The sequence below is a fragment of the Aulonocara stuartgranti genome (genome assembly GCF_965226115.1).
Source record: "Aulonocara stuartgranti genome assembly, chromosome: 7".
Classification (NCBI taxonomy): Eukaryota; Metazoa; Chordata; class Actinopteri; order Cichliformes; family Cichlidae; genus Aulonocara; species Aulonocara stuartgranti.
The window spans coordinates 64,668,727-64,695,983 of record NC_138945.1 but is presented as its reverse complement, the minus strand read 5'-3'; the positions used below and the strand labels follow the sequence as shown (position 1 = coordinate 64,695,983).

Genomic DNA, 27,257 nt, shown 5'->3' with positions numbered 1-27,257 from the left:
CCTTAGTGAGGTGTGCTGACTGCCCCGCAGGCTTGGACAGGAAGTGTGTCCATGCCATTATTACCCTGCGTGTACTGACAGCATGTAAGGAATGGCTAAGTAAGAGTGGTCCTAGAATTTGCATGTTATTTAGGGCAGTGCTTATGGATAAATATCACAAAGTGGTGATTACCAGGGGAATTCATAGGGTGAAGAAAATATTTTAGTCAATTGATCATTTTCACCCACTCAAAAATGCCATTTCTTGTTTCTCTCTCCTGCAGCTGTTCGCATGTAGAACAGCTGTGCCTTCACCAGGGAAGTCTCAAATGTCCCTGGAAGGGCAGGTCAAACCCCAACTTTCCAGTGTCATTATTTTTTGTTTAGGAATTTTTTATTCTCATATTCCTAATTTTTCATTAACTTTGGAGCATTTCTTTAGGGTCCCCCCATGACATTTGTTTTGTTAGACATGTTGAAAATACCACAGTTGAAAACAAAAGAAGACCACTCTAATTTTTTGTCATAATTTGATATATTTCTGATGTTAGTGATGGTGTTACTCTTTATAGTGACAGTGTTCTAGGGTTAAACATGACAGTGAGTTCAGCACACCGTTACTGTATACCCATTAGTTTCTCCCATACTTGAAACACATTTTAATCAAGAAGCATTAAAATTTATCAGAGTGTGTAAGGGCTGGTGTGTTCTGTTACCTTCAGGAGGGCAACAACTTCCATTTTTCCAGTTAAAAAGGGAAAACAAACAAATAAACAGCAAGTTTGTTTTTATTCATAAATCATGGAAAACTATTTGCACTGGGTGCATGTTTATGCACGGTCTCCAAATTGAACACTAGAAAAAACAATATGTCAGAAATGACAAACTGGGACAGCACGTTCCCCTTCACTCTGCAACTCTCTGTAAGCGAACAGCCTGCACACCTTTACAATGTTTTCTTTCTTCCTTATTGGAGTTATTTCTGAACCAGCTGCCTAATCCAGATCTTATTTCACCTAACTTCATATTTACTCTATCTCTCTATCGCTCTCCTGTTTTCTTTAATGAACTGCTTTGATGAAATTTTCAATTCCATTTTTTTTATATAGTGACAAATTACAACCTTTGACTTTGGAGGGTTGTACTTGGCCTGCTACGCTGGATGTAAGAAGCTCTTCTCTCAACTGATCAACATTCCCAAGGCCACAAGGTGGTCTAGTACATTGGCTGTTGCCTTTTCTGTGTACTGAAATGAGGGGATGCAGATAAATGCTGTCGGACTATCCAGTCTTTGAGTGATGACGTGATGAATCCTGTTTCTTATGGAACGCCAGGACTGCCATAATGAATTAATTAAATACACCATTAAATAATTAATTAAATGTGTCAATAATTAATTAAAATTGGAATTAATTAATTAAATAAATAGTTATGACACATGTAATTAATTAATTATTGACACATTTAATTAATTATTTATGTATTTCACATTTTAATTAATTATTGACACATTTAATTAATTATTTATGTATTTCACATTTTAATTAATTATTGACACATTTAATTAATTATTTAATGATATATTTATTTATTTCATTTTGGCAGTCCTGGCGCCTGGCTCTCGTCATGAAATAATTTTATCTGTCAGCCTCACCCATCAAACTCAGGGGGCGGGGTTAACGCTGCCCATGCAGCTTCTCTAACATTTGATTGGTTGCCGTGCAAAGTAAGTCAAAACAGGTCGATCCTAGATAATCGATTGCTTGTGTAGACTTGGGGCAGCCAGTTATCCCAGAATGCAGATCAAATCACAAGCAGCAATGGTGGTGGTGTAGTTTTAAAATACCCCGTTTTTCTGTCACCAGCTACACTTTTAACAGTGTTTTAGCCGCGAATGTCGCGCCGTATGTCTGGTCAGGTTGTCAACATAGAACATGCTTGCAAAAGTGCTCAGATGTTTTCAGAGATTTCACTAGCTCTGCTAACAGTTAGCATGCAGAGTGCACCGAGGGGGTACGTTAACCGGTTTGTTTACATATTCCACTCTCCGTGTTCCACATGTTGCATTCGCAGATTCTCATTTTCACCGAACGATCGTCTCTTTCCGCCTGGTCTTGTGTCTCTGTGCTTCTGTAACATAAAGAACGAGCTGACATTTTTCTCACGAAACCAGCGATCAGCTCAGCAGACCCTCAGTTTACCTGCATGCATCCTCCTCCTCATCTGTCAGCTGTTTAACACCTGCTGCTAATTCAAGAAACACGCCTAGTTACCTGGTGATAGTCACCGTTTAACTGGGCAGCCGGTGCTCGATATAACGCAATGTCAGCGCATTTTTCTGCACAAGATAAGTAAATATAGTATTTTCCCCGAAACTGCATAGTTTCACAGACGTTTAATGGTTCACTGGCACATGTGTTAGACTGAACTATCATCTAAATATCATCTGTTTTTTAATAGTTATTCAACTGTATTCTAAGCACCAGCTGTCTGTTAGAATGTGATTTTTTTCTCTCTCTGTTGGCAGAGGTATAAAAATGCGCAGGAAAATCTGACGTGCATGGCGAACTTCACCGACGATATTTAGGGAGGAATAAACACACATCAAACATAAATGAACCATTTGCCTGTCTCCATAATTGAGAGCATTTTCTCTTCTTATGTCAACACTCTCTCTCTCTCTCTCTCTCTTTTTTTTTTTTTGCTTTTTCGGTCATGTTATGTTTACCTGTCAAAGGCTTGTTACAAACTATGAAACACATTGTGCAGACTTCTGGATGTTAGAAGAAAACGAATACTGCTCATGAATGAGACTAAAGGCAGGAAGGTGTCCTTTAAAACTAAAAATGTTAATAGGACCTCCCTATTTATATCATAGTTTATGATATAGCACGTGTATTTCAGTAATAGCCTGCTGAGGCCACTATACGTGCTGGCCTCATATCAAATGTGAAGGCAGACTGAGTCTATGTTTGACGTTTGTTTATATCTAATCTTCCTTTTCAAACATTTAAACAGCAGCGAGTCTGCAGCTGAGGGAATACAAATTCAAATTGTCGGAACAGGTTTGCTCGTTTCTTGGATTCATTTGGTGATTTATTAAATGTATAACTGTTATTCTAATCTGCTGCTGAGTCTCTTACACTTTTCTTTATGCTGTATATTTTCACGTCTCTGGAATAGTTGGCAGTTAGATAGTCAGCTGGGAAACTTTGTGTTAACTCATGGAGCTGAGGATATCGTGGATATGCTGACCTCGCTGCGTGGTGTACAGAGCGAGGTCAGCATGATTAATATTCACAATAAAAATATTAGCCGAACATCATGAAGTCTGTATGTGTTTCATAGTGTCGAACAACCTTTGTACAGTTAAAGCCAGCAGTTACTACATGACGGAAACACCAACGTTATCTCTTTTATGCGTTTATACACAGGTCACGCTGATTACTGAACAAAAACCCAAAGATCAGATGTTAAACAGATTTATTTGCTCTCTCTCCTCCTTAAACATGTTTTTAATGTTAGTTATAATTCACAATTGGCGACTGAAACACGTAGGACACATAAGAACATCAGGAAATAAAACACCGATAAATATAACCTCAGTAAAAGAAGTCAGCGGGGGTTACTACAGCTGTGTACCGGGGCCTGCGCTTTGTCGGTGGGATTGCTTGCGAGGCGAGCGGGTCTATCCCACGCTTTGCCGTGAGACTGGGACGACATCTCCGAAATCATCGAAACACTTTTGCAAAGAGGCTGTATCTTGACAAACCGACCAGACACATGAAGATTAAACCACTACATTCTCGGCTAAAAAAATATTAAAACGGTATTTGGTAACACACAAACAGGGTTTTTCAAAGCTCAGTTCTGTTAGCTTCCACATGCCGGTTGTTGTGTGCTAGAAACAATGGCCACCAGGCCAAAGCAATGGTTTTGACTCGATCAGCGTTAACCCCGCCCCCTGAGTTTGATGGGTGAGGCTGACAGATAAAATTATTTCATGATGAGAGCCAGGCGTCAGGACTGCCAAAATGAAATAAATAAATATATCATTAAATAATTAATTAAATGTGTCAATAATTAATTAAATGTGTCAATAATTAATTAAAATGTGAAATACATAAATAATTAATTAAATATGTCAATAATTAATTAATTAAATGTGTCAATAATTAATTAAAACGTGAAATACATAAATAATTAATTAAATGTGTCAATAATTAATTAATTACATATATCATAACTATTTATTTAATTAATTAATTCCAATTTTAATTAATTATTGCCACATTTAATTAATTATTTAATGGTGTATTTAATTAATTCATTATGGCAGTCCTGGCGTTCCATAGTTTCTGGGCCCAAAGTGGTCTGCATTTAATAAAGCTGATGTGTTTTTATCATGTTTTAATGCTTTCTATCTTGTTCTATTTAATCTCAACAAGCCTCTAAAACAGTCAGTGATCACTGTTGGCTTCTCTCAGTTTTTATTAGGCTACTACTAATCATTTTAAAGCTCAGTTTTTAAACCCTTAAGATGTAACTACAGCCCAGCCCATGCAGCAGTATATTAATGACTAACCTCGTATTGTGGATGGATTATCTCAGTGGTTTTCCTGTTTGGTCCATTTACAGCATCCTGCCATGGGATTGCATTTGCCCCTAATCATTGGGAACCCTCACATTAACTTTTATCGAGTGGGAAAAAAGATTTCCGTTCGTTAGCGTTCCTCCTCCAGCTTTACTGTTTATGTTATGTTAATATAGCTTTGTTGCGCTAGCGATAACGTAGCACATCATTATATACCAGCTAGCCCAACCTCAGTAGCCCTACAAATGTCGCTGCTGTTTAGTTTTCTGTCTTCATTTATGTTGGAAGTGATAGCAGAGCTGTACGTTTTAATTTGTTTCATAAATTGCTCAGTCAGAACATGGTATATTATATTTAGATGGCCGCTAGCGAGCTAACTCCCTGCTAACTTCTAACTCCGTTAAATATCATAAATTGTGTTTTCATGGATGTCTGGATGTTAAACTTAATTGTTACACCTGGTAGAACAGCCACACTGATCATTTTATTACAGATGAGAGAATTTAGACAGTTTCTAACTCTCAGTAATGCTGCAGTGATCATTTGACTAAGGGACTTGCAGCGGAGTTTGGGCCCAGACATGGGCAATGACGTCAGACTTAAAGACCGGATAGGAAAACCCGGACATTTTTATCAATCTCAAAAATCACCCCAGACGCTCCGGATGGAACGTGAAAAGTGGACATGTCCGGGGAAAAGAGGACGGTTGGTCACCCTAATCAACTTACCTATGTCACTATACTTAAATATGTAGTATTCTAATACCTGGGAATACCTTAAACCTAGCTGTGGGCTGCACAGGGTTCTCAGGGAGAGCAATATTGAGAGACCAACAAAAGCACCACAAGAGAATAAGAAAACAATCCATAATGCAAAAACACACCAAAACATAACAACTCAAAATACTGGCTCAAACTGACCCAGAACCGTGACAGGTAAGGAGATGTCATTTCAGGACTTAAACCAGACTCTAAGAAATTGCTGTGTCTAATTTTGCGATGCTGCGAGTAACAAACTGGGTTCCGTCTGGAGGTTGAAGAGGAACTCTCCCTCACCAGGCCGACAGCCGTCTGTGCCACAGTTTATCTCATCTCAGTTTATCTCATGGAGTGCAGGGCTAAATTTAAAATTATTAGATATTTAAGACAATGTATATATTCTTCTATGACAAAAAATACAAGTGTTCATTTAAGCAAATAAACAGAGCCGTAAGAGATGTTTTTCAGAAATTGTTGTCTTTATTTTGATTTGCAACTAACAAATTTTTTAAAAATTTGTAGTTTTTGTCGTGCTCTCTATTATGTGAACCCCTCACCTAATTTGTTGTGTTTTTTTAACAAATTAAACCCCAACAATCAAATGATCCCCTGTGAGCAAGCACTAGGCACAGTGGAAAGGAAAAACTCCCTTTAAACAGGAAGAAACCTTTGACAGAACCAGGCTCAGGAAGGGGCAGCCATCTGTCGCGACTGGTTGGGGGGTGAGAGGCAAAAGAAAAGAAAAATGAGAGCACAAGTTAGCTAAATGTTGCGCACGTTGTCTAACATGAACAACGTATGGTTTTCTGGACTGTGGATGAAAAGCAGTCCATCATTACTAGTCTTTAAAAGGGACCTAATCCATCACCAAGGTGGCAATATGGCTCAAGGAGGCCATAGACAGAGTTAAATAGGCAATCACTGTTAAGCATTGAAAAGCCCCAGTAAGCTGCAGGTATAATAAGGCCTACTGCGGCAACACCTAAACCTATTTTAAGTAGGCGTTTGGCACCATGACGCCATGAACCACTAGTCGGAGCCACGTCAGGAGATGGTTCTGAGACAGGACAATCAAGCTCTTCAGGTTGAAGACCAAGATTCTCCTGTGTCGGGACCACATCAGGAGGTGGTTCCGAGGCAGGGAAACCTCCAGCAGAACCAGGCTCAGGAGGGGACAGTCAACTGCTGGGACTGGTTGGGGGGGGAGGGTGAAAAAAGAAAAAAGATGAAGAAGGTGGAGAATATGTGTTAGGGGGGACAGGAGAGGTGAAAAGTAAGATGGATCACAGGTGGAGGAGGACGAGGCTAAATCATCTGAATAAGCGGCAGAACCAGCCTTTTTTCTTCTTTTTCAGGTATTTTTCCATGAGCTCGTTCTCCAGGATAAGGGTTCTCAATTGATCATTTGTTTCTGCATTCTGCTGCTCGAGTTGCTGGCATCTTTGCTCCATTTCTTTTAAAGTTTCTTGTTTTTTTCTAAGCTTTTCTGTCAGGTCTTCATGTATTTTCTCTTGTTGCTTTTGTGCCTGCATTTCAATTATTTGGCTCTTCAAGTCATTGGACTTCAACAACATCTCCTTAATGACCGCTGAGTGTTTCCTCTTCATTCCATCAATCCTACGCTGCATCTTTGAACATCGTTTTTCCAGTATTTCCTTTTCTCTTTGCAGTTCAGGTGTTTCATTACAAAATTCTAGCAATTCTAGATTCCTTCTCTCAAGGTCCCGGAGAATACGTTTTTCTTTGTTCTGTTGCTTTTTTAGCCTCACAGGTTCAGGAGCAAGATTCTCCAGCTGCAGAGGTTCACCAGTGATGTTGTGAACAGCAGCTAATATTTCTTCTTCCTCCTCCCTTCTCAGCTCATCCTGAAGATTATTAATTATTTCTCTTTTCATTTTAAGATGTTCATAAAGTTCATCTATGAGATCTTCGTTATGAACAATCTTGAAATTTTGCTCTTTGACTTTTTCTTTCAGCCAAAATATTTGCAGTGTCAGACTTTCTGTTGTCTTTTCTTGATACTCAAGATTTTGTAAACGTTTCTTGAGATTTGTGTTCGCTGTTTTTAATTTGTTTATCTCAGCAGCAATGCTGCTGTTCTCCTTAAGGAGATATTCTTCCTTTTCCTGAAAGTCACAGTGCATCATTTGAACGGCTTTAACCTGTTCCTGCAATTTAGCCTCCAGAGATTCCACCTGTGACTGTTTGTCATCCAGAGCCTGTCTCACCCCACGCTGAAGAGTACAGATTTCTTTTTTCAGCTCAACTATCTGTTCAGTCTTGTGATCTATTTCTCTATTCTGTTTTTCTATTATCTCTTCTTTTTTTGATATTTTATGGTGAGCTTCTCCCACTTGGTGCTCAAGTCTCACTAACGCTTCCTTGAGATGTGCGTTCTCTTTCTTCTGTTCATTTCTCTCCCTTTCAATCTGAGACAACTCAGCAACAATGTTGCTGTTCTGCTCAAGCAGAGATGCTTCCTTTTCCTGAAATTCATGGAGCATCATCCGAAAGGTTCTAACCTCTGCTTGCAAATTTTTATTCTCTGCAACAATTAGAGCTTGGATGTTATCTGACTGTTGAGTCACTTCTTCAAGCTCAACCATGCTTTCCCTAAAGTGGACATTCCTGTCATGCACATCTGTACTCATTTGTTCACGCTCATTTTTAAAGCGATAGTAATTCTTTTTGTAATATTTCTTTTCGCGCTTTAGGGTGCTTAACTCCAACTGGAGTTCTTGTATTTTCATTTGAAGGTCCCTAGGCTCCGATATTTCTCTCTCCACTAACCCACATAGTTCGATTGATTCCGCTGGAATCGCTCTGTCAGACTGTGAATTATTGACTATTTCTCGTGACATTTCTTTAAAAGCTTAATGCAACGTGTCGAAAGAAAAATACGTGTGCTTAATTATTTAACTTTAAAATAGTCCCTTTCTGAAAGGTTTCTGGTTTGCTAAACACAACTCGCTGTTTCTGAAAATGTTCCAAGTAAAACTGTGTTTGCAACGGTGAAGAGGGGGTATTTATAGACTTTCGTGGCTGCGAATTTGACGTCAGCGCTCTTTGAGCCTTTGATCCTTTGATTCTTTGGAACGTGATGTCACAGCAGGGGGCGTGGCCAGGATTTTTGGTCGAGGCGTCACATTAGCAGGCCAAGCAAATGTTTGCTGTATGGTCGGTCATATTATTCGTATGGTACAGTACGGAGCCCCGCAAGGGACATGGGAGAAAAAAATGAGAAGAACTTTTGCGAGCGCTCGCAAAAGTTACTCGGGATCTTGCAAAAGTTTTGCGAGCGTCCGCAAAAGATCCTGCTACTTTTTGATGGCGGTTCTGTTGAAGGGTGCGGTACGGTACGGAGCAGAAATGGAGGAGGATTTAGAACATTTCCTGCGGTCAAGAGAGGTCCCACAAGAGGACATCATACACATGCATCAAGACAAAGTACGTATAAAATTCCGTAAGTCAAAGAACAAGACAGCATAAAACACCGGGGTTGAGAAGGCGAGTAACTTGTTGAAAAACACTTGTTGTCAGTGGCGGCTGGCCCATAGGGGGCGCTCGGGCTCCGCCCCCCCAAATGTGGAGGAGTAAAAATATATATTTTTAAAAAATTCATCAATGATAGTTTTACTATGTGTGTGCCCATATACAGCCAGGCGTATTTTAACATTTTCACCAGCTGACTCATTAAAGTTCAACCAACAAACGGTGTTTTTCTTCTTCTGGGGCGCTCGTCAAAGCGCCCTTGATATGCAGCGAAATAGCCTATCATTAAATGGTTGCCAGGGGAAAATAATAAATATTTGACCTATCAGCGTCGCTGAATTAAATGGTTTGGGGGCGCTTAAAATTGCGCCCCTGCAGAAAACGCGCGAAGATTTGCTGTTCTAGAATTTTACCTCAGTCAGTAGCCTAAGTGAGCTATAAGGTCAGAGAGAGACGATGGCAGCGGTATTGTTAACGGTTGAGGCACAGCCTCCCCCAAATTCGGTTAGATCGCTTCTAACCTACCCTTTTGCCAGAAGGACAATGGCAGAAAAACTGCAAGTTAAAGAGTTGGGACCTGACAAGCCCGAAATTCAACTAACCCAGGCAACGAAGGAGAAGTCAAAAGCATACAACAGGACTTTGGAGTTGGTTCCAGCGCAAGTCGTGGCTGACAGGCTGTGGAACAGCTAATGCACTTTTTTGTTTCCCGTGCATACTGTTCAAAAGTGACAAGTGTGATTTGACGTGGACACAATCTGGACAAACCGACTTAAAGCACCTCTCCGAACGAATCAAGAAACATGAAAGCTCACGAGTTCATATGGACAACAGTGTAAAGCTAGCTGTGCTAGGGAAAACTAGCATAGCGGCGCAGCTAGATGATGGACATCGGATTGCTTTAAGAAGGCACAACGAAGAGGTAGATAAAAACCGTCATATTTTATCTAAAATCATCGATTGTATTAAGTTTTGTGGTGCTTTTGAGCTAGCAATGCGGGGACGCATTTAGCCCACCCCCCCAATCAGTTTACAGTTGTTGTTTTCAATAGTTATTTTTCATTCATTCAAAAAAAAAAAAAATCTGTTCATGTTCATTTTTACAAATCTATACAAATGGCCAGAATATGGTTGTTCATTTTAAATTTAAATTAAAATTGTGTTGTTTGATGTACTCATTAACCCTTTACAGCCGATCGGAGCGGGCACGCTCTGTTTTGCGTAACTATTTTTAAATCCCGGTAGCTCTGCAACCAAGTAAGCTAGCGCAATAATTTTTTTTGCATATGAAACTGGAGGAGTTGTACTTACATCTTATGCCATCAGCTTGTCCTCGGTCAGTTTCCTTCCACATATAGCTTTGCAAAAACTGCATAAAAATCACTTGCAGCAACAAAAACATGATATTCCAGAAACACGCTTCGCCGATCCATCAGCTGTTTGTAACACTTCCTACGTCCATCAGCGCGAACTATCACATGACCGCATGACCTGCCCGAAACCGGAAGTGACGTCATTTTGCGGAAATGTAGTTTTTTACGATCGAGGCCTTATGAGCTTGTGTTTTACTTGTTATGTGTTTTAAAAAGTTATGTTTGACTTTATGACTTTCTGTGTCGTTTCTGGGATGCTTAAGACTCATATTGCACTGCTGGAAATAGTTTATTTTGATGCATATGCTGTTATTTTGCAAATTTGCACTATAATATTTATTTTTGTTTTTCCTGCAGTATATAAAAATTGGTGTATTTCAAAAATAAAACTATGAAGACACTCAAAATAAATTTCCTGTGGTGGGAAACTAGTTTGTGTAACTTTTTTGTATTTACAGTTTTGAGGGATAAGCCTCTTAAATTTCTCTAACTAGAAATATATGTTAAAAAAACAAAAACGATTTTCAATTTTTTTGTAGTTTATTGCACTTTTTTGCAATTTATGTAATTACTATGCACCTAATGCAGACATATTATTAAAGTTTGGGCTATAATGGTTGTATTGATGTATAGCAACTTGAAATGCTCCCAAAAATGGCTCCACAGCATGTAAAAATATAATATAAGCTCTGGCGAACTTGGTTCTATGGTAGGTCTTAAAGGGTTAAATGGGTCATTTTAGTCGATATCATAAAAATTGCCCCCCCTGAGATTTTTTTCAGGAGCCGCCACTGCTTGTTGTATATGCAAGCCTTTAATGTTAACTCTTGTAAATATGTTCAGGTTAATTAACATAACTGGTTAAGTGCACATATGTTTTGAAATTTCATAAAGTTATCTGGCTGTGCCGTTACCATGGTAACGTGGACGCCACTGTAATACATCCTTTTACTCTTGTAAGTGAGACATGTAGGCTGAAAATAAAGAGGTGTATCTTTTTTCAATGTCTTAAAATCTATTGACATATTTTGTAGACTTTTTAAGAACATTCATGATTTTTAATAGGCTAAGGTAAAAGATTGAAGAAGAGTCTCATGAACTTGAAGGGTTAATGTGTCTGCTGTCAATTACTGCAGTACTTGCACAAATAAATTTCAAACATATTCAGAACATTGATATTTTAGAATCTGTATAATTCATTTACATTTCTTATGGAAAGTGCATGTTTTTTCTTGTACCCAGGACCATGGACTGAATATCATCGCACAAGGTTTGCCTTTAGATTCAAGCAACCAACTTTCCCCATCAAATTCAGGAGATCCACAGAGCCCCCTACGTGTATCAATTGGCAGGATAAAGGTTGTTGATGATCTTTTGACTGTATTTATGGACAGTAGCATAATGAATGTGACTTTAAAGTTGAACTTTGTAAATGAAAATGCTGTTGATGACACTGGGGTGTCAAGGGAGGTTTACACTGCATTTTGGGAGCAATTTTTGGAACAGTGTGAAGGTGAAACTGAACGAGTTCCAAGGCTGAGGCCAGACTTTTGTGAGGCTAAAAGGCAAGCAGTTGGGCAGATATGGGTGAAAAGGCTTACTAGATCATGGTGTCTTTCCTGTGAGGCTGTCAAAAGGCATCAGTTGATGTAGACATTCTGATTACCGTACATCGTTTCTCAACTATCTCCCTCCTGTTGAGAGATCAGCTGTTGAGAAAGTTCTAAAAGGCACATTGGATGAAAATGATGAAGAGGACCTGCTTCACCTTTTCTACAAGGATGGGTTCCCACTTCCCATCACCTAAGAACAACATGCATCCTGCCATTGAAACAATGGCTCATAAGGCCATTCTCCAAGAGCCAAAGTATATAATGGATTGCTTCTCCACACCCATGGCACGTCTGCAGCTGAAACTGTCAGACAAGGAAAGTGTGTTGTCTCTGTATGAGACAAAGAAGGCCACAGGCAAAAGAGTAGTGCAGCTATTTGAAACAACAAAATTGATACTGTCTCAGGGAGAACAGACAACCTTTAACCATCTTCAGCGTTATGTCAAAAACACTGATGAACCAAAAGCTGAAAAAATCCTGCACTTCTGCACAGGATCTTCTGTGATCTGTGTTGACAAAATTTGTGTGTGCTTTAATGCTGAAACTGGGCTCAACAGAAGGCCTGTTGCTCATACCTGTGGAGCTACCCTTGAAGTGCCATTTACTTACAGTTCTTATCCTGAATTTTGTACCGGGTTCGACAATGTCCTTTCCAGCAATTACTTTGAAATGGACATCATTTGAACTTGATGTGTGTACTAATGGTTACAGCTGTAATTGTTATATGTATGATTATCCTTGAGTTCATAAATTCTGTCTTTTTTTTTTATTTATCATTGAAGCATTTCATACATTCAGCCGTATAGTGAGCAGTCATCAATTTAATTTTCCGATGGTTTAGTTGTATGTTACCTCAGATTTCACAAGGACTTTTCATTGTTTAAAATGCTTTGAAAATGACTTTTCCTCTGCTAATGTGTTTCCTCTTTTTTGATAAATGAGTGCAAATAAAAGCAGCTCCAGTTATTCAGATATTTTAAGATAAAATAAATGTTTTAACTGTTCTCAATTTTCTTCCATGGTCCATATTTTTTAGTCCATCCATCTCTTAAACGTTAATGTTGATTCAGAACAAAACCCTTACTTTAGCTTGATGCTGAGAAACTGAACTTTTTAACATGGGGTTCTATGAGGGCTGGCTGGCTTTTGAATCCAGCACACCAGAGCCTGACCAGAAACTGGTCGCTCCTGATATGGGCGTCACTTATGGCTGCCGTAATAGCATTTGAGCTTCTGATGAGGTCACGCATGAGGCGTTTTCATAATAAGACACGAAACGAATGCTGAATAAAATTTGAAATGTTTCTGCTGAGCTATTTAACAAGTCAGCAGCGCCGCTGTGTGGCCAAATGAGCGTACTGCATCAAAAATCAAACGAGACGCTGAAAATGAGAGACGTGGATAGTTTTCCATTGTTTCTAATGCAGGACGCTTCGCACAGCATCACGCACACAGACAAAATTCTTTTAAAATATGTTAAAACGTTGAATTATGTTAATCAATGATGCGACAAAGTAAAAATACTCCATTACTGTACTCATGTAGAGTTACAGTATACGAGAATTCTCCTGAGAGCTTTGGTTTTACACCAAACATCTGAAGTCAAACGTCTCCACTGCAGTGCCTTGCGGTCAGCAGCGGATCAATTCCCATGACAAAGTGGTCAAGATTCTACAGAGCATCCTGGTATTACCTCACCCTGTGAGGATTTTAATATGTCAGATTATATTCTTTTTTTTTTTTTTATACATTTGTCAACAGAACACAAGTTTCCACTGAAATCACAGAAAACATACCTGACAGAATCCTTTGGTTGTTCCATATCCACCTGCACAGGAAACACCGGCAGGAAGACCAGGCCAGTGTTTCTTACAGACCTTTGGTTCAATGGCAGACACGTCCACCACCGTCGGCTCATCAACAGGTTCGCCATCAGTTTCAGTTTTTCCCCATCCAGCCACCTGACACACTTGATTTTCTTTTAGGTTTATTTCAGCACGTGGAGGCTGAATTGTTTGTACTCTGTGAACTAATCGAACGTTCACACACAACTGGAGACACAACATGAAGTAAAAAATAGAAACACATTTTCATGTAAAAACTCTTTTAAAAATATAATTATTCTACAAATACATCACATGAAACTGATGCTGCTTTCAATGATGTCATTAGCATGTTCAGTGTTTTTGTATCCTTCATGGATTTCATTTTCTCTCAATCTTTACTTTGGGATGATCAGTGTGTGCGGTCACTGTGTGAGTAATCATTGAGAGGGAATTAAAAATGTCAACAATTTTAAACTGATATCTTTATTTCTCATTAGGCAATCGTCACAAGCAGGTTAATGTCAGCATTGCTGTAACCAACGGCTGTCAGAAGTCAAAGGTCATTTTTATTTGATGCTATTGCACTTAATTGTGTTTTATTTTCCCTCGAAATAACATCTGCCTTATCAATAACTTAGAGTGATCTGATCAATAAACACAAGTTTGAAAAAGTTTGTTTTTGGATGAACTTCATGAACAGGAAATCTAACTCACAACCGGTCACAGTGTGCAGCAGTGAGCACAAAGTCTTCAGTGATGAGGAATTCTCCACAGACATGTTGACCCTTGTTATTCTGAACTGATCCCATGTAGGGTATCGAGTTGTCCGGAGCTTTTGTTCCATGAAAAATTCCTGTTGAAAACTCTGGTAAATAAAAAAAAAAGAAGATGATAAAGTTAGTGTGCCGTTTACAGCCGTAAGATAAATCAGGTATATTTGATGTTCACACTGATGCCTTGTAGACATGGTAGAAAACAAAGAAGAAACTTGTGAAGACAGTGCATGGTGCCAGCAGGACACTCAAACTGTCCTTTACTCAGTAGAAAGACTTTTATACATCACGCGTCTTAGTTTGAAGGCTGGTCTATCGTTATCATCTCGACTTCCTGTCATGCCAACCTCTCTGCAGTGCAGGTTTGATTTACCATTATCTAATGTCAAAAGGGGGATGGTGCGTTACAAGGCAGCAAGAGAGACAGAAAGGCAGGAGAGTTCAGGTAAGAGTTGGATTTTAAATAGAGGGCTCTGTGTGCGGGCAGGCAGAGATGAGGATCCAAATGCAGGACTCAAACACAGAATTGTAACTCAAAACCTCAGCTTTATTGCTGGAGAAATTAAAACATGAACTGAACAAGGGTAGTGAACACGAAAATATTGACCACAGTATAAAACACACATCCGATGGTACGATGCGGCACTGAGCAAGGGCAAACACAGGGCTAATATACACAGGGAAGTAATCAGGGAATGGAAAACAGGAAACAGGAAAACAATACACACTAAACTAACACTAAACTAAGACACGGACTGGACAGAGAGAGACAGACTAGACACTGAACTAAACCAGCAAAAAACATGAGAACACAAAACCTAAGAACTAATCCCTAAACAAGAATAACTAAAACATAGATTAATAATCATCATCATCATCATCATAACCAACAAAAGCACCACAAGAGAATAAGAAAACAATCCATAATGCAAAAACACACCAAAACATAACAACTCAAAATACTGGCTCAAACTGACCCAGAACCGTGACAGGTAAGGAGATGTCATTTCAGGACTTAAACCAGACTCTAAGAAATTGCTGTGTCTAATTTTGCGATGCTGCGAGTAACAAACTGGGTTCCGTCTGGAGGTTGAAGAGGAACTCTCCCTCGCCAGGCCGACAGCCGTCTGTGCCACAGTTTATCTCATCTCAGTTTATCTCATGGAGTGCAGGGCTAAATTTAAAATTATTAGATATTTAAGACAATGTATATATTCTTCTATGACAAAAAATACAAGTGTTCATTTAAGCAAATAAACAGAGCCGTAAGAGATGTTTTTCAGAAATTGTTGTCTTTATTTTGATTTGCAACTAACAAATTTTTTAAAAATTTGTAGTTTTTGTCGTGCTCTCTATTATGTGAACCCCTCACCTAATTTGTTGTGTTTTTTAACAAATTAAACCCCAACAATCAAATGATCCCCTGTGAGCAAGCACTAGGCACAGTGGAAAGGAAAAACTCCCTTTAAACAGGAAGAAACCTTTGACAGAACCAGGCTCAGGAAGGGGCAGCCATCTGTCGCGACTGGTTGGGGGGTGAGAGGCAAAAGAAAAGAAAAATGAGAGCACAAGTTAGCTAAATGTTGCGCACGTTGTCTAACATGAACAACGTATGGTTTTCTGGACTGTGGATGAAAAGCAGTCCATCATTACTAGTCTTTAAAAGGGACCTAATCCATCACCAAGGTGGCAATATGGCTCAAGGAGGCCATAGACAGAGTTAAATAGGCAATCACTGTTAAGCATTGAAAAGCCCCAGTAAGCTGCAGGTATAATAAGGCCTACTGCGGCAACACCTAAACCTATTTTAAGTAGGCGTTTGGCACCATGACGCCATGAACCACTAGTCGGAGCCACGTCAGGAGATGGTTCTGAGACAGGACAATCAAGCTCTTCAGGTTGAAGACCAAGATTCTCCTGTGTCGGGACCACATCAGGAGGTGGTTCCGAGGCAGGGAAACCTCCAGCAGAACCAGGCTCAGGAGGGGACAGTCAACTGCTGGGACTGGTTGGGGGGGGGAGGGTGAAAAAAGAAAAAAGATGAAGAAGGTGGAGAATATGTGTTAGGGGGGACAGGAGAGGTGAAAAGTAAGATGGATCACAGGTGGAGGAGGACGAGGCTAAATCATCTGAATAAGCGGCAGAACCAGCCTTTTTTCTTCTTTTTCAGGTATTTTTCCATGAGCTCGTTCTCCAGGATAAGGGTTCTCAATTGATCATTTGTTTCTGCATTCTGCTGCTCGAGTTGCTGGCATCTTTGCTCCATTTCTTTTAAAGTTTCTTGTTTTTTTCTAAGCTTTTCTGTCAGGTCTTCATGTATTTTCTCTTGTTGTTGCTTTTGTGCCTGCATTTCAATTATTTGGCTCTTCAAGTCATTGGACTTCAACAACATCTCCTTAATGACCGCTGAGTGTTTCCTCTTCATTCCATCAATCCTACGCTGCATCTTTGAACATCGTTTTTCCAGTATTTCCTTTTCTCTTTGCAGTTCAGGTGTTTCATTACAAAATTCTAGCAATTCTAGATTCCTTCTCTCAAGGTCCCGGAGAATACGTTTTTCTTTGTTCTGTTGCTTTTTTTCTTCAAGAAGCTTTTTCTTTTTGCACTTTGTTTTACCAAACCTGACTATCAGATCGTTGTACAATTTCTGTGTGGCTTTGAGTTTGTCCTGCATTTGTATTTCCTTTTCTCTTTGCAGTTTAAGTGTTTCGTCATATTCTTTATTATAAAATTCTTGCAATTCTAGATGCCTTCTCTCAAAGTCCTGGATAATACGTTTTTCTTCTTCCTGTTGCTTTTTTTCTTCAAGAAGCTCTTCATTTTTGCACTTTGTTACACCAAACCTGACTATCAGATCGTTGTACAAGTTCTGCATGGCTTTGAGTTCGTCCTGCATTTGTATTTCCTGTTCAGTCTTCTGTTGGTGGATTTTTTCAATTGTTTTCTCCGCTTCATTGAGCTTTCCTCGAAGCACCTGATTCTGTTTCTCAATGTTTTGGAGATCCCACTGTATCTCCTCAATATTAGCTTTCTTTCGTTGAAGCTGGGCAGATGTTTCTTTTAATTCAGCACTCTGTGTTCCTGATGAAAGAAAACGAGAAAAGATCTTCTCTCGTCCTTCATCAAACTTCACTCCCGAGCCCTCATTGATCATTTCTATATCAGGCTGGCGTTGCTGTTTTTCTTCCAGGTCTTTATTTCGTGCTTCCAGTTGTCTGCACTTTTCCTCTAGTTGAAGCTTCTCTTCTTCAATTTGTTTAATTTTGTAATGTAGGTCAGATTTTTCCTTCTGACTTTCATGTAATGCTCTTTGGACTGATAAGACACCATCCGTGGTCATTTCTCCTGGAGAGATTGGCCGGCCAGAACACAAAGGACAGGCAGCATAATCTTTTTGTGTTTGTTGGCGTTTTTGTGGAAGCATGTTGGAGCCTGTGCACAGTGACTCTGAAAAGGCTTAGAAATATTTCCAAATGTATCTCTGGTCGAACGTTTGAAGGCTGTGAACAAACTGATTTTAAAATTGCTGCTTCTGATCCCTATTTATAGACTTTCGTGGCTGCGAATTTGACGTCAGCGCTCTTTGAGCCTTTGATCCTTTGTTCGATCACAGGATCACATGACAGCTGTGCGTAATTCTGCGCATGCTCAGAGAATACACATTGAGATGCACGGTTTTGTTTTGAATTTTTTTAAATACCCTGAAAACAGTGTTGCCAACTTAGCGATTTTGTCGCTATATTTAGAGAGTTTTCAAACCCCCCTTAGCGTCGTTTTTTTTTTTTTCTAAAAAGCGACTAGCGACAAATCTGGCGACTTTTTCTGGTGTTATTGGAGGCTTATTTATGACGACTTTTGACGTGAAAGCGCTTGTTGCTCTTACTATCAACAAGCAGCGGGTGCTGCCGTGGGCACATCGCTCGTGCCAAAGCGCTCACAGGCGGAGGATAGTCCTCCTCCAGCCGCTATCAGGGCAGGAGATGTTCACGTGCGTCCAAACTGCAAATGAATCGCGCACGAGCAAAGCCGCCGCTCCCGCACTGACTGTAACGCAGTCAATTCTTCTTTTACTGTTATGCTGTTTTGTGGATCACAAGGTTTAAAACTACTTGTAAACACACACACAGTAACTCCACCCTAACCTGCAGCTGCAGCGCAAATAACAACGAAAATTGTTTGTAAACGTGTCCTGGAGTTTACAGGTGCAGACAGTGCAACAGCTTCCAGGTCATTTATTCTGCCAATATGGCAAGAAGGTCATAACTGCTTCAAGCACTGTCTATATCAGGGGTAGGCAACGCCAGGCCTCGAGGGCCGGTGTCTTTTAGATCTCACCCTGGGTCAACACACCTGAATCAAATGATTAGTTCATTACCAGCCCCCTGGAGAACTTCAAGACATGTTGAGGAGGTAATTTAGCCATTTGAATCAGCTGTGTTGGTTCAAATAAAAGTATTCAACAAATAAAAAGTTGTCCTGTGAAGGACGTGTTTCCTCTTGCTAACAGAGGTAATGACTAGATTCAGCCCACTTGTATCATTAAAAATAATTCTGGACAACAAAGTTATCCTGAATACTTTATCGACAATGGCAATATTATGGAAAACACTGCTGATAAGGTCAACAGCTTTAATCATTATTTTGTAAATATTGGACCAAAACTGGCAGAACAAATTCCTGAGTCACTGCCATCAGTAGACTGTAGTGAAAACCGGATTGATAGGAACCCTAACTCAATGTTCCTCACATCAGGGCCCTGTTTCAGGAAGCCGGTTTAGTGGAAAAACTGAGTAAGTATACCCTGAGTTAACGAAAACTCTGGGTTTTCGGTTTCACAAAGAGAGTTCAGATGAAGCCTCAGTGAGTCACTATGACGACACACTCCGTGAAGCTAACCTGCCCCCTAGCAGGTTTACTACAACTAACCCTGACTGTCCCCACCTCTTTGTCGGAAACCTGACTGTAGGAAGTGTCGGACATGGCGTGCCTCTTCCTTGAAGAGCCAGTAGATCGTGAAGCCCAAATTCTCCGCAGAGCTCTCCGCCGGGAGAGAGTGATTAGAGCGCGTTTGGACATTTTATCATTTCCTGATGATTTTCTGTGCGAACGTCACCGTTTCTCAGCACAATCTATAAGTTATTTGGATAACATCCTCAGGCCATATATTACGCATGTGACACATCGCGGACATGCTCTCAGTTCATTACATATTATTTGTATTGCACTTCGGTTTTTTGCAAACGGGAGCTTTCTGTATAATATTGGTGATGCTGAGCACGTTTCCAAGGCTACCGTCTGTCGGGCAGTCAGGAATGTTACAGTTGCACTGAAACGTCTCCTGTACTCGTTTGTGGTGTTCCCCGGTCATAGACCCACAAGATTTATCAAAGAGAGATGCCACAAAATTGCAGGTATCAGGATGACCAAAACTTAATTTATGATGTGGTGATACTTGGACTACTACTTAAATTTCACATTTATTTTCAGGGTTCCCAGGCGTGATTGGCTGTATAGATGGCACTCACACTCCAATCATTGCTCCTTCAGTAAATGAAGGAGACTATGTGAACAGGAAGTCTTTCCACAGCAGTAATGTACAGGTACATAGTTCCCTGTAGCATTTCAAACTAACAAATTATTTCATCATAGTAATGGATGCTAATTTGTGTTCTCTGCACTGTGAAGATCATATGTGATGCTGCCAACATTATCACAAATGTGGAAGCCAAGTGGCCAGGCTCTGTCCATGACTCACAAATATTCCGTGAATGTACACTGAGCACAAAATGTGGACATGGTGAGTTGAGAATACTTTAAAATATATAAAGACCAATTGCTTCAGGGACATTTGAACTGAAGTGTATCCTTCTGTCTTAGGAGAGTTCACTGGCTACTTGCTTGGTGATAGGGGGTATCCATGTTTACCCTATTTGCTTACCCCTTACCCTGACCCTGAACCGGGCCCACAGCAGCGATATAATCTGGCTAATTGCAGGACAAGAGCCAGAATTGAAATGACTATCGGAATGCTTAAGGCCCGGTTCCAGTGCCTGCAAAGACTCAGGGTCACCCCAGAAAGGGCATGTGACATTATTGTGGCATGTGTGATTCTACACAACATTGCCACAATTAGAGGAGAACACTGTCCTTCTGAACCAAACATCAGCAGTGATCCAAACCATGAACATCCTGACCCTCCCACGGACATACAAGATGGAAGCGCAGTCAGAGACACCATATGTCACAATCATTTCTTTTGACCCATCACCTCAACATGTTGAAAGAAGAATAAACAGATTTTTTGTTCAACTGGCTTTATTGGTCGCCTGTATTTCCTGTACACAAAGTATTAAAAGATGTAAACCTCATAAAGTGTCTCTGTTGCTTCCTCCTCTGTAACAGCTGTCAATGTTTCTTCATTATTTTCCTGTAGTAAAGAAATAAACAACATTGCTGTTCTACTGTAAACTCATATAATCTGTGGAGTATTACTCACAACTGCATGTTGGTCTGGCTCAACAGGAGGCTGCACCAGATGCAGTACACCACCACCATCAACTGATAGAATATGAGGTTCATACAGGTCACTTATAACTTACAAGGGACCAAATGGCAATTAACAAACATACCAATCACCTTACACTTCATTGTCATTATGCTCTCAAAGACAACCAAGACTGAGGGAAGGCAAAATCAGTAGGAAAATAACTTCACTACAAAATAATCCATTATGGTAAAGAGTTTATCAAATGAATGAGCAGCACTGCAAAGGTGACTGTGAAGAAAGGATGTATGCACATCATGTATTATTTTGGATTTACCCCCTATGTAGGCACTTGTGTCTTGCGGGGTTATTGACTCAGAGGATGTCCCCGCAGAGATGCCTTCGGCCACAGGGCGCCCACTGTTTTGGCTGAGGGCCAACTGCTCAGCCTCTGTGAGTGGTGGTGGTGGAGGACCCCCACCTGTTTTTCGGGCCTCCGCTTTTTTTCTGTTGGCTATAACAGGCCACATTTGAGCATACAGAGTACGCAAATATGTACTTGTATGTGCTCAGATAATTTCAATAAGTGCTTACAGAAAGAAAATTAATGTAGCCTCTAACTGCAATTGATTTACATGGGACAAACAGACCAAGCACTGTGGCTCATAATACAATTACACCTCACCTGTTTGGACTATATTTTTATATTTCATTTTTACTTGCTGCCAGGCACGTTTGGGGCCTGTTGGGTTGCACCTGCGCTCACATCACGTCACAAAATAAAATGTATAACATAACAAATAAAATAACATATGATAAAATAACGTGTTAAATGGGTGGAAATCCCTAGATCAATGTTTAAATTAACACTCACGCATTGACTCTGTCGGCTTTGTTTTGCCATGCATGCTCCCTTTCTTTCGCAGCTGTGGCTGTGTTACTTTTTTCCTGCAAGATTTGCATGTTATCGGCATATGCTGCCATCAGAATTTCGGCGTCAAGCGCTGTAAAATACATTGACCACGCCTTCTTTCCCTCCGTCTCCATGGTGACTCGCTTAATCTGTGCTCCACTAATCAGGGCTTTATGTATCCTCGTGCGCGTGCTTAACTTGGGGTTAAAGCAACTCCGCGTTGATTGAACTACTTGTTATCAGCCTTTCTGAAACCGAATATTCCGAGTTGGACAGTTCGGGGTTACTCAACCCTGAGTATCGTTTTTCACTCTGAGTTTTCTAAACCGGATTCCTGAAACAGGGCCCAGTGGAGGAAAAAGAAATAATTGACATTGTACACATGTGTAAATATAAAACATGTACTGATTGTAACGATATTGACATGAAAATCATCAAGAAGGTCATTGAAGGAATCGTAGGACCTCTAACATATATTTGCAACTTATCATTTCAGACGGGAAAAGTGCCAAACAAAATGAAAATAGCTAAAGTTGTGCCGCTGTATAAAACGGGGATAGACGCCACTTCACAAATTATAGGCCTGTTTCTTTACTACCACAATTCTCCAAAATCCTAGAAAACCTGTTTAATAAACGATTAGAAAAATTCTTAGATACATATAAATTACTCTCTGACAGTCAATATGGATTCAGATCAAAAAGATCAACATCTCTGGCATTAATCGAATCAATTGAGGAGATTACGAATGCTATCAGAAACAGTATGCAGCTGGAGTATTTCTGGATCTCAAGAAAGCATTCGACACAATCAATCATGACATATTAATTAATAAATTGGAACGGTATGGGATTAGGGGGGTTGTACTGCAATGGGTGAAAAATTATTTAAGTGACAGGAAACAATTTGTGAAGCTGGGTGTCCATTCCTCATCATGCTTGGACATTGCTTGTGGTGTTCCACAGGGCTCTGTACTGGGTCCAAAATTATTTATTATTTATATAAATGATATTTGTAAGGCATCTGATATATTAAAATTAGTATTATTTGCAGATGACACAAATATTTTTTGTTCTGGGGGGAATCTAAAGGAGCTGCTGGATACAATTACTTCAGAAATGTGCAAAATTAAAAAATGGTTTAACAGGAACAAACTATCGCTAAATCTAAGTAAAACTAAAATTATCTTATTTGGGAATTCCCTTAGAAATGCACAAGTGCAGATTCATGTAGATGGTGTGGAAATTGAAAGAGTACTTGAACATAAGTTTCTTGGTGTGATTATAGATGATAAATTAAACTGGAAGTCTCATATAAATCATATACATAACAAAATTTCAAGAAGTGTCTCAATCTTGAGTAAAGTAAAACACATTCTGGACCACAAATCACTCCACATTCTCTATTGTTCCCTGATTGCACCGTATTTGAATTACTGTGCAGAGGTTTGGGGCAATACTTACAAATGTTTGCTATCATCAATCTTTATATTACAAAATAGGGCCTTAAGGATAATCCATAAAACTGGTTACAGAGATCATACAAATCCACTATTCTTAAAATCAAAAATTCTAAAATTCACAGATCTGGTTCATTTTCTCACTGCACAAATTATATATAAAGCAATAAATAACCTGCTTCCTGACAATATTCTAAAACTGTTTTCTAAAAGGGAACGGGGATACAATTTGAGGGGGGAATTAAATTTAAAACATCCTCGTATCCGTACAACATTAAAAAGTTTTTGCATCTCTGTGTGTGGAGTGAAGCTGTGGAACAGACTAAGTAAAGATATGAAGCAATGTCCGAGCATGGTACAGTTTAAAAAGCGGTTTAAGGATATGGTTTTTACAGGGTACAGGGAAGAGGTAGAGATTTGATAGGGTGTTCTTGTCCAATATTTTCATGTGTGTGCGGGTGCCCGGGTATGTTGTTATGGGTGGATATATAAAACACCCAGCACGCCCCTGCGGGCGGTTTATCCTTCAAGCTCGGGTCCTCTACCAGAGGCCTGGGAGCTTGAGGGTCCTGCGCAGTATCTTAGCTGTTCCCAGGACTGCGCTCTTCTGGACAGAGATCTCCGATGTTTTTCCCGGGATCTGCTGGAGCCACTCGCCTAGCTTGGGAGTCACCGCACCTAGTGCTCCGATTACCACGGGGACCACCGTTACCTTCACCCTCCACATCCTCTCGAGCTCTTCTCTGAGCCCTTGGTATTTCTCCAGCTTCTCGTGTTCCTTCTTCCTGATATTGCTGTCATTGGGAACCGCTACATCGATCACTACGGCTGTCTTCTTCTGTTTGTCTACCACCACTATGTCCGGTTGGTTAGCCACCACCATTTTGTCCGTCTGTATCTGGAAGTCCCACAGGATCTTAGCTCGGTCATTCTCCACCACCCTTGGGGGCATCTCCCATTTTGACCTCGGGACTTCTAGGTTATACTCGGCACAGATGTTCCTGTACACTATGCCGGCCACTTGGTTATGGCGTTCCATGTATGCCTTGCCTGCTAGCATCTTGCACCCTGCTGTTATGTGCTGGATAGTCTCTGGGGCATCTTTACACAGCCTGCACCTGGGGTCTTGCCTGGTGTGATAGACCCCAGCCTCTATGGATCTTGTACTCAGAGCTTGTTCTTGTGCTGCCATGATTAGTGCCTCTGTGCTGTCTTTCAGTCCAGCTTTGTCCAGCCACTGGTAGGATTTCTGGATATCAGCCACCTCCTCTATCTGCCGGTGGTACATACCGTGCAGGGGCCTGTCCTTCCATGATGGTTCCTCGTCTCCCTCCTCTTTCTTGGGTTTCTGCTGCCTGAGGTATTCACTGAGCACTCGGTCAGTTGGGGCCATCTTCCCAATGTATTCTTGGATGTTCCTTGTCTCATCCTGGACTGTGGTGCTGACACTCACCAGTCCCCGGCCCCCTTCCTTCCGCTTAGCGTACAGCCTCAGGGTGCTGGACTTGGGGTGAAACCCTCCATGCATGGTCAGGAGCTTTCTTGTCTTTATGTCAGTGGCTTCTATCTCCTCCTTTGGCCAGCTTATTACCCCAGCAGGGTACCTGATCACGGGCAGGGCGTATGTGTTGATGGCCCGGATCTTGTTCTTACCATTCAGCTGACTCCTCAGGACTTGCCTGACCCTCTGCAGGTACTTGGTGGTTGCAGCCTTTCTAGCGGCCTCTTCATGGTTCCCATTTGCCTGCGGGATCCCCAGGTACTTGTAACTGTCCTCTATGTCTGCAATGTTGCCTTCTGGTAGTTCAATCCCCTCAGTTCTGACTACCTTCCCTCTCTTTGTTACCATCCGACTACACTTCTCCAGTCCGAACGACATTCCAATGTCATTGCTGTATAGCCTGGTAGTGTGGATCAGTGAATCGATGTCTCGTTCACTCTTGGCATACAGCTTGATGTCATCCATGTACAGGAGGTGGCTGACAACTGCTCCGTTCCGTAGTCGGTATCCGTAGCCAGTCTTGTTAATGATCTCACTGAGGGGGTTCAGGCCTATGCAGAACAGCAGTGGGGACAGAGCATCTCCTTGGTAGATCCCGCACTTGATGGTAACTTGTGCTATGGGCTTGGAGTTGGCCTCTAGTGTTGTACGCCACATCCCCATTGAGTTCCTGATGAAGGCTCTTAGGGTCCCATTGATCTTGTACAATTCTAGGCATTCCAGTATCCAGCTGTGGGGCATTGAGTCATAGGCCTTCTTGTAATCAATCCAGGCAGTGCACAGGTTGGTCAGTCTGGTCTTGCAGTCTCGGCTGATTGTTCTGTCTACCAGTAGCTGGTGTTTTGCACCTCTGGTATTCTTGCCAATTCCTTTCTGTGTCCCGCTCATGTATTGACCCATGTGCCTGTTCATCACATGAATATATATATATATATATATATATATATATATATATATATATATATATATATATATATATAAATAACACCCAGCACGCCCCTGCGGGCGGTTTATCCTTCAAGCTCGGGTCCTCTACCAGAGGCCTGGGAGCTTGAGGGTCCTGCGCAGTATCTTAGCTGTTCCCAGGACTGCGCTCTTCTGGACAGAGATCTCCGATGTTATTCCCGGGATCTGCTGGAGCCACTCGCCTAGCTTGGGAGTCACCGCACCTAGTGCTCCGATTACCACGGGGACCACCGTTACCTTCACCCTCCACATCCTCTCGAGCTCTTCTCTGAGCCCTTGGTATTTCTCCAGCTTCTCGTGTTCCTTCTTCCTGATATTGCTGTCATTCGGAACCGCTACATCGATCACTACGGCCGTCTTCTTCTGTTTGTCTACCACCACTATGTCCGGTTGGTTAGCCACCACCATTTTGTCCGTCTGTATCTGGAAGTCCCACAGGATCTTAGCTCGGTCATTCTCCACCACCCTTGGGGGCATCTCCCATTTTGACCTCGGGACTTCTAGGTTATACTCGGCACAGATGTTCCTGTACACTATGCCGGCCACTTGGTTATGGCGTTCCATGTATGCCTTGCCTGCTAGCATCTTGCACCCTGCTGTTATGTGCTGGATTGTCTCTGGGGCATCTTTACACAGCCTGCACCTGGGGTCTTGCCTGGTGTGATAGACCCCAGCCTCTATGGATCTTGTACTCAGAGCTTGCTCTTGTGCTGCCATGATTAGTGCCTCTGTGCTGTCTTTCAGTCCAGCTTTGTCCAGCCACTGGTAGGATTTCTGGATATCAGCCACCTCCTCTATCTGCCGGTGGTACATACCGTGCAGGGGCCTGTCCTTCCATGATGGTTCCTCGTCTCCCTCCTCTTTCTTGGGTTTCTGCTGCCTGAGGTATTCACTGAGCACTCGGTCAGTTGGGGCCATCTTCCCAATGTATTCTTGGATGTTCCTTGTCTCATCCTGGACTGTGGTGCTGACACTCACCAGTCCCCGGCCCCCTTCCTTCCGCTTAGCGTACAGCCTCAGGGTGCTGGACTTGGGGTGAAACCCTCCATGCATGGTCAGGAGCTTTCTTGTCTTTATGTCAGTGGCTTCTATCTCCTCCTTTGGCCAGCCTATTACCCCAGCAGGGTACCTGATCACGGGCAGGGCGTATGTGTTGATGGTCAGAAACAGTATGCAGCTGGAGTATTTCTGGATCTCAAGAAAGCATTCGACACAATCAATCATGACATATTAATTAATAAATTGGAACGGTATGGGATTAGGGGGGTTGTACTGCAATGGGTGAAAAATTATTTAAGTGACAGGAAACAATTTGTGAAGCTGGGTGTCCATTCCTCATCATGCTTGGACATTGCTTGTGGTGTTCCACAGGGCTCTGTACTGGGTCCAAAATTATTTATTATTTATATAAATGATATTTGTAAGGCATCTGATATATTAAAATTAGTATTATTTGCAGATGACACAAATATTTTTTGTTCTGGGGGGAATCTAAAGGAGCTGCTGGATACAATTACTTCAGAAAT

General features: G+C 41.1%; 1 protein-coding gene across 1 annotated transcript; it reads right to left on the bottom strand.

Moving 5' to 3' along the window:
* Positions 1-5,953: 5,953 nt before the first annotated feature.
* Positions 5,954-8,380, bottom strand: LOC309709495 (uncharacterized protein). The gene is made up of 2 exons (XM_082538108.1): positions 7,067-8,380; positions 5,954-6,478 (listed from the first exon to the last, which is right to left on the bottom strand). Exons 1-2 carry the CDS (start codon positions 8,190-8,192, stop codon positions 6,177-6,179), a joined length of 1,428 nt encoding a protein of 475 aa, XP_082394234.1. The 5' UTR covers positions 8,193-8,380; the 3' UTR covers positions 5,954-6,176.
* Between the last annotated feature and the right edge of the window lie 18,877 nt (positions 8,381-27,257).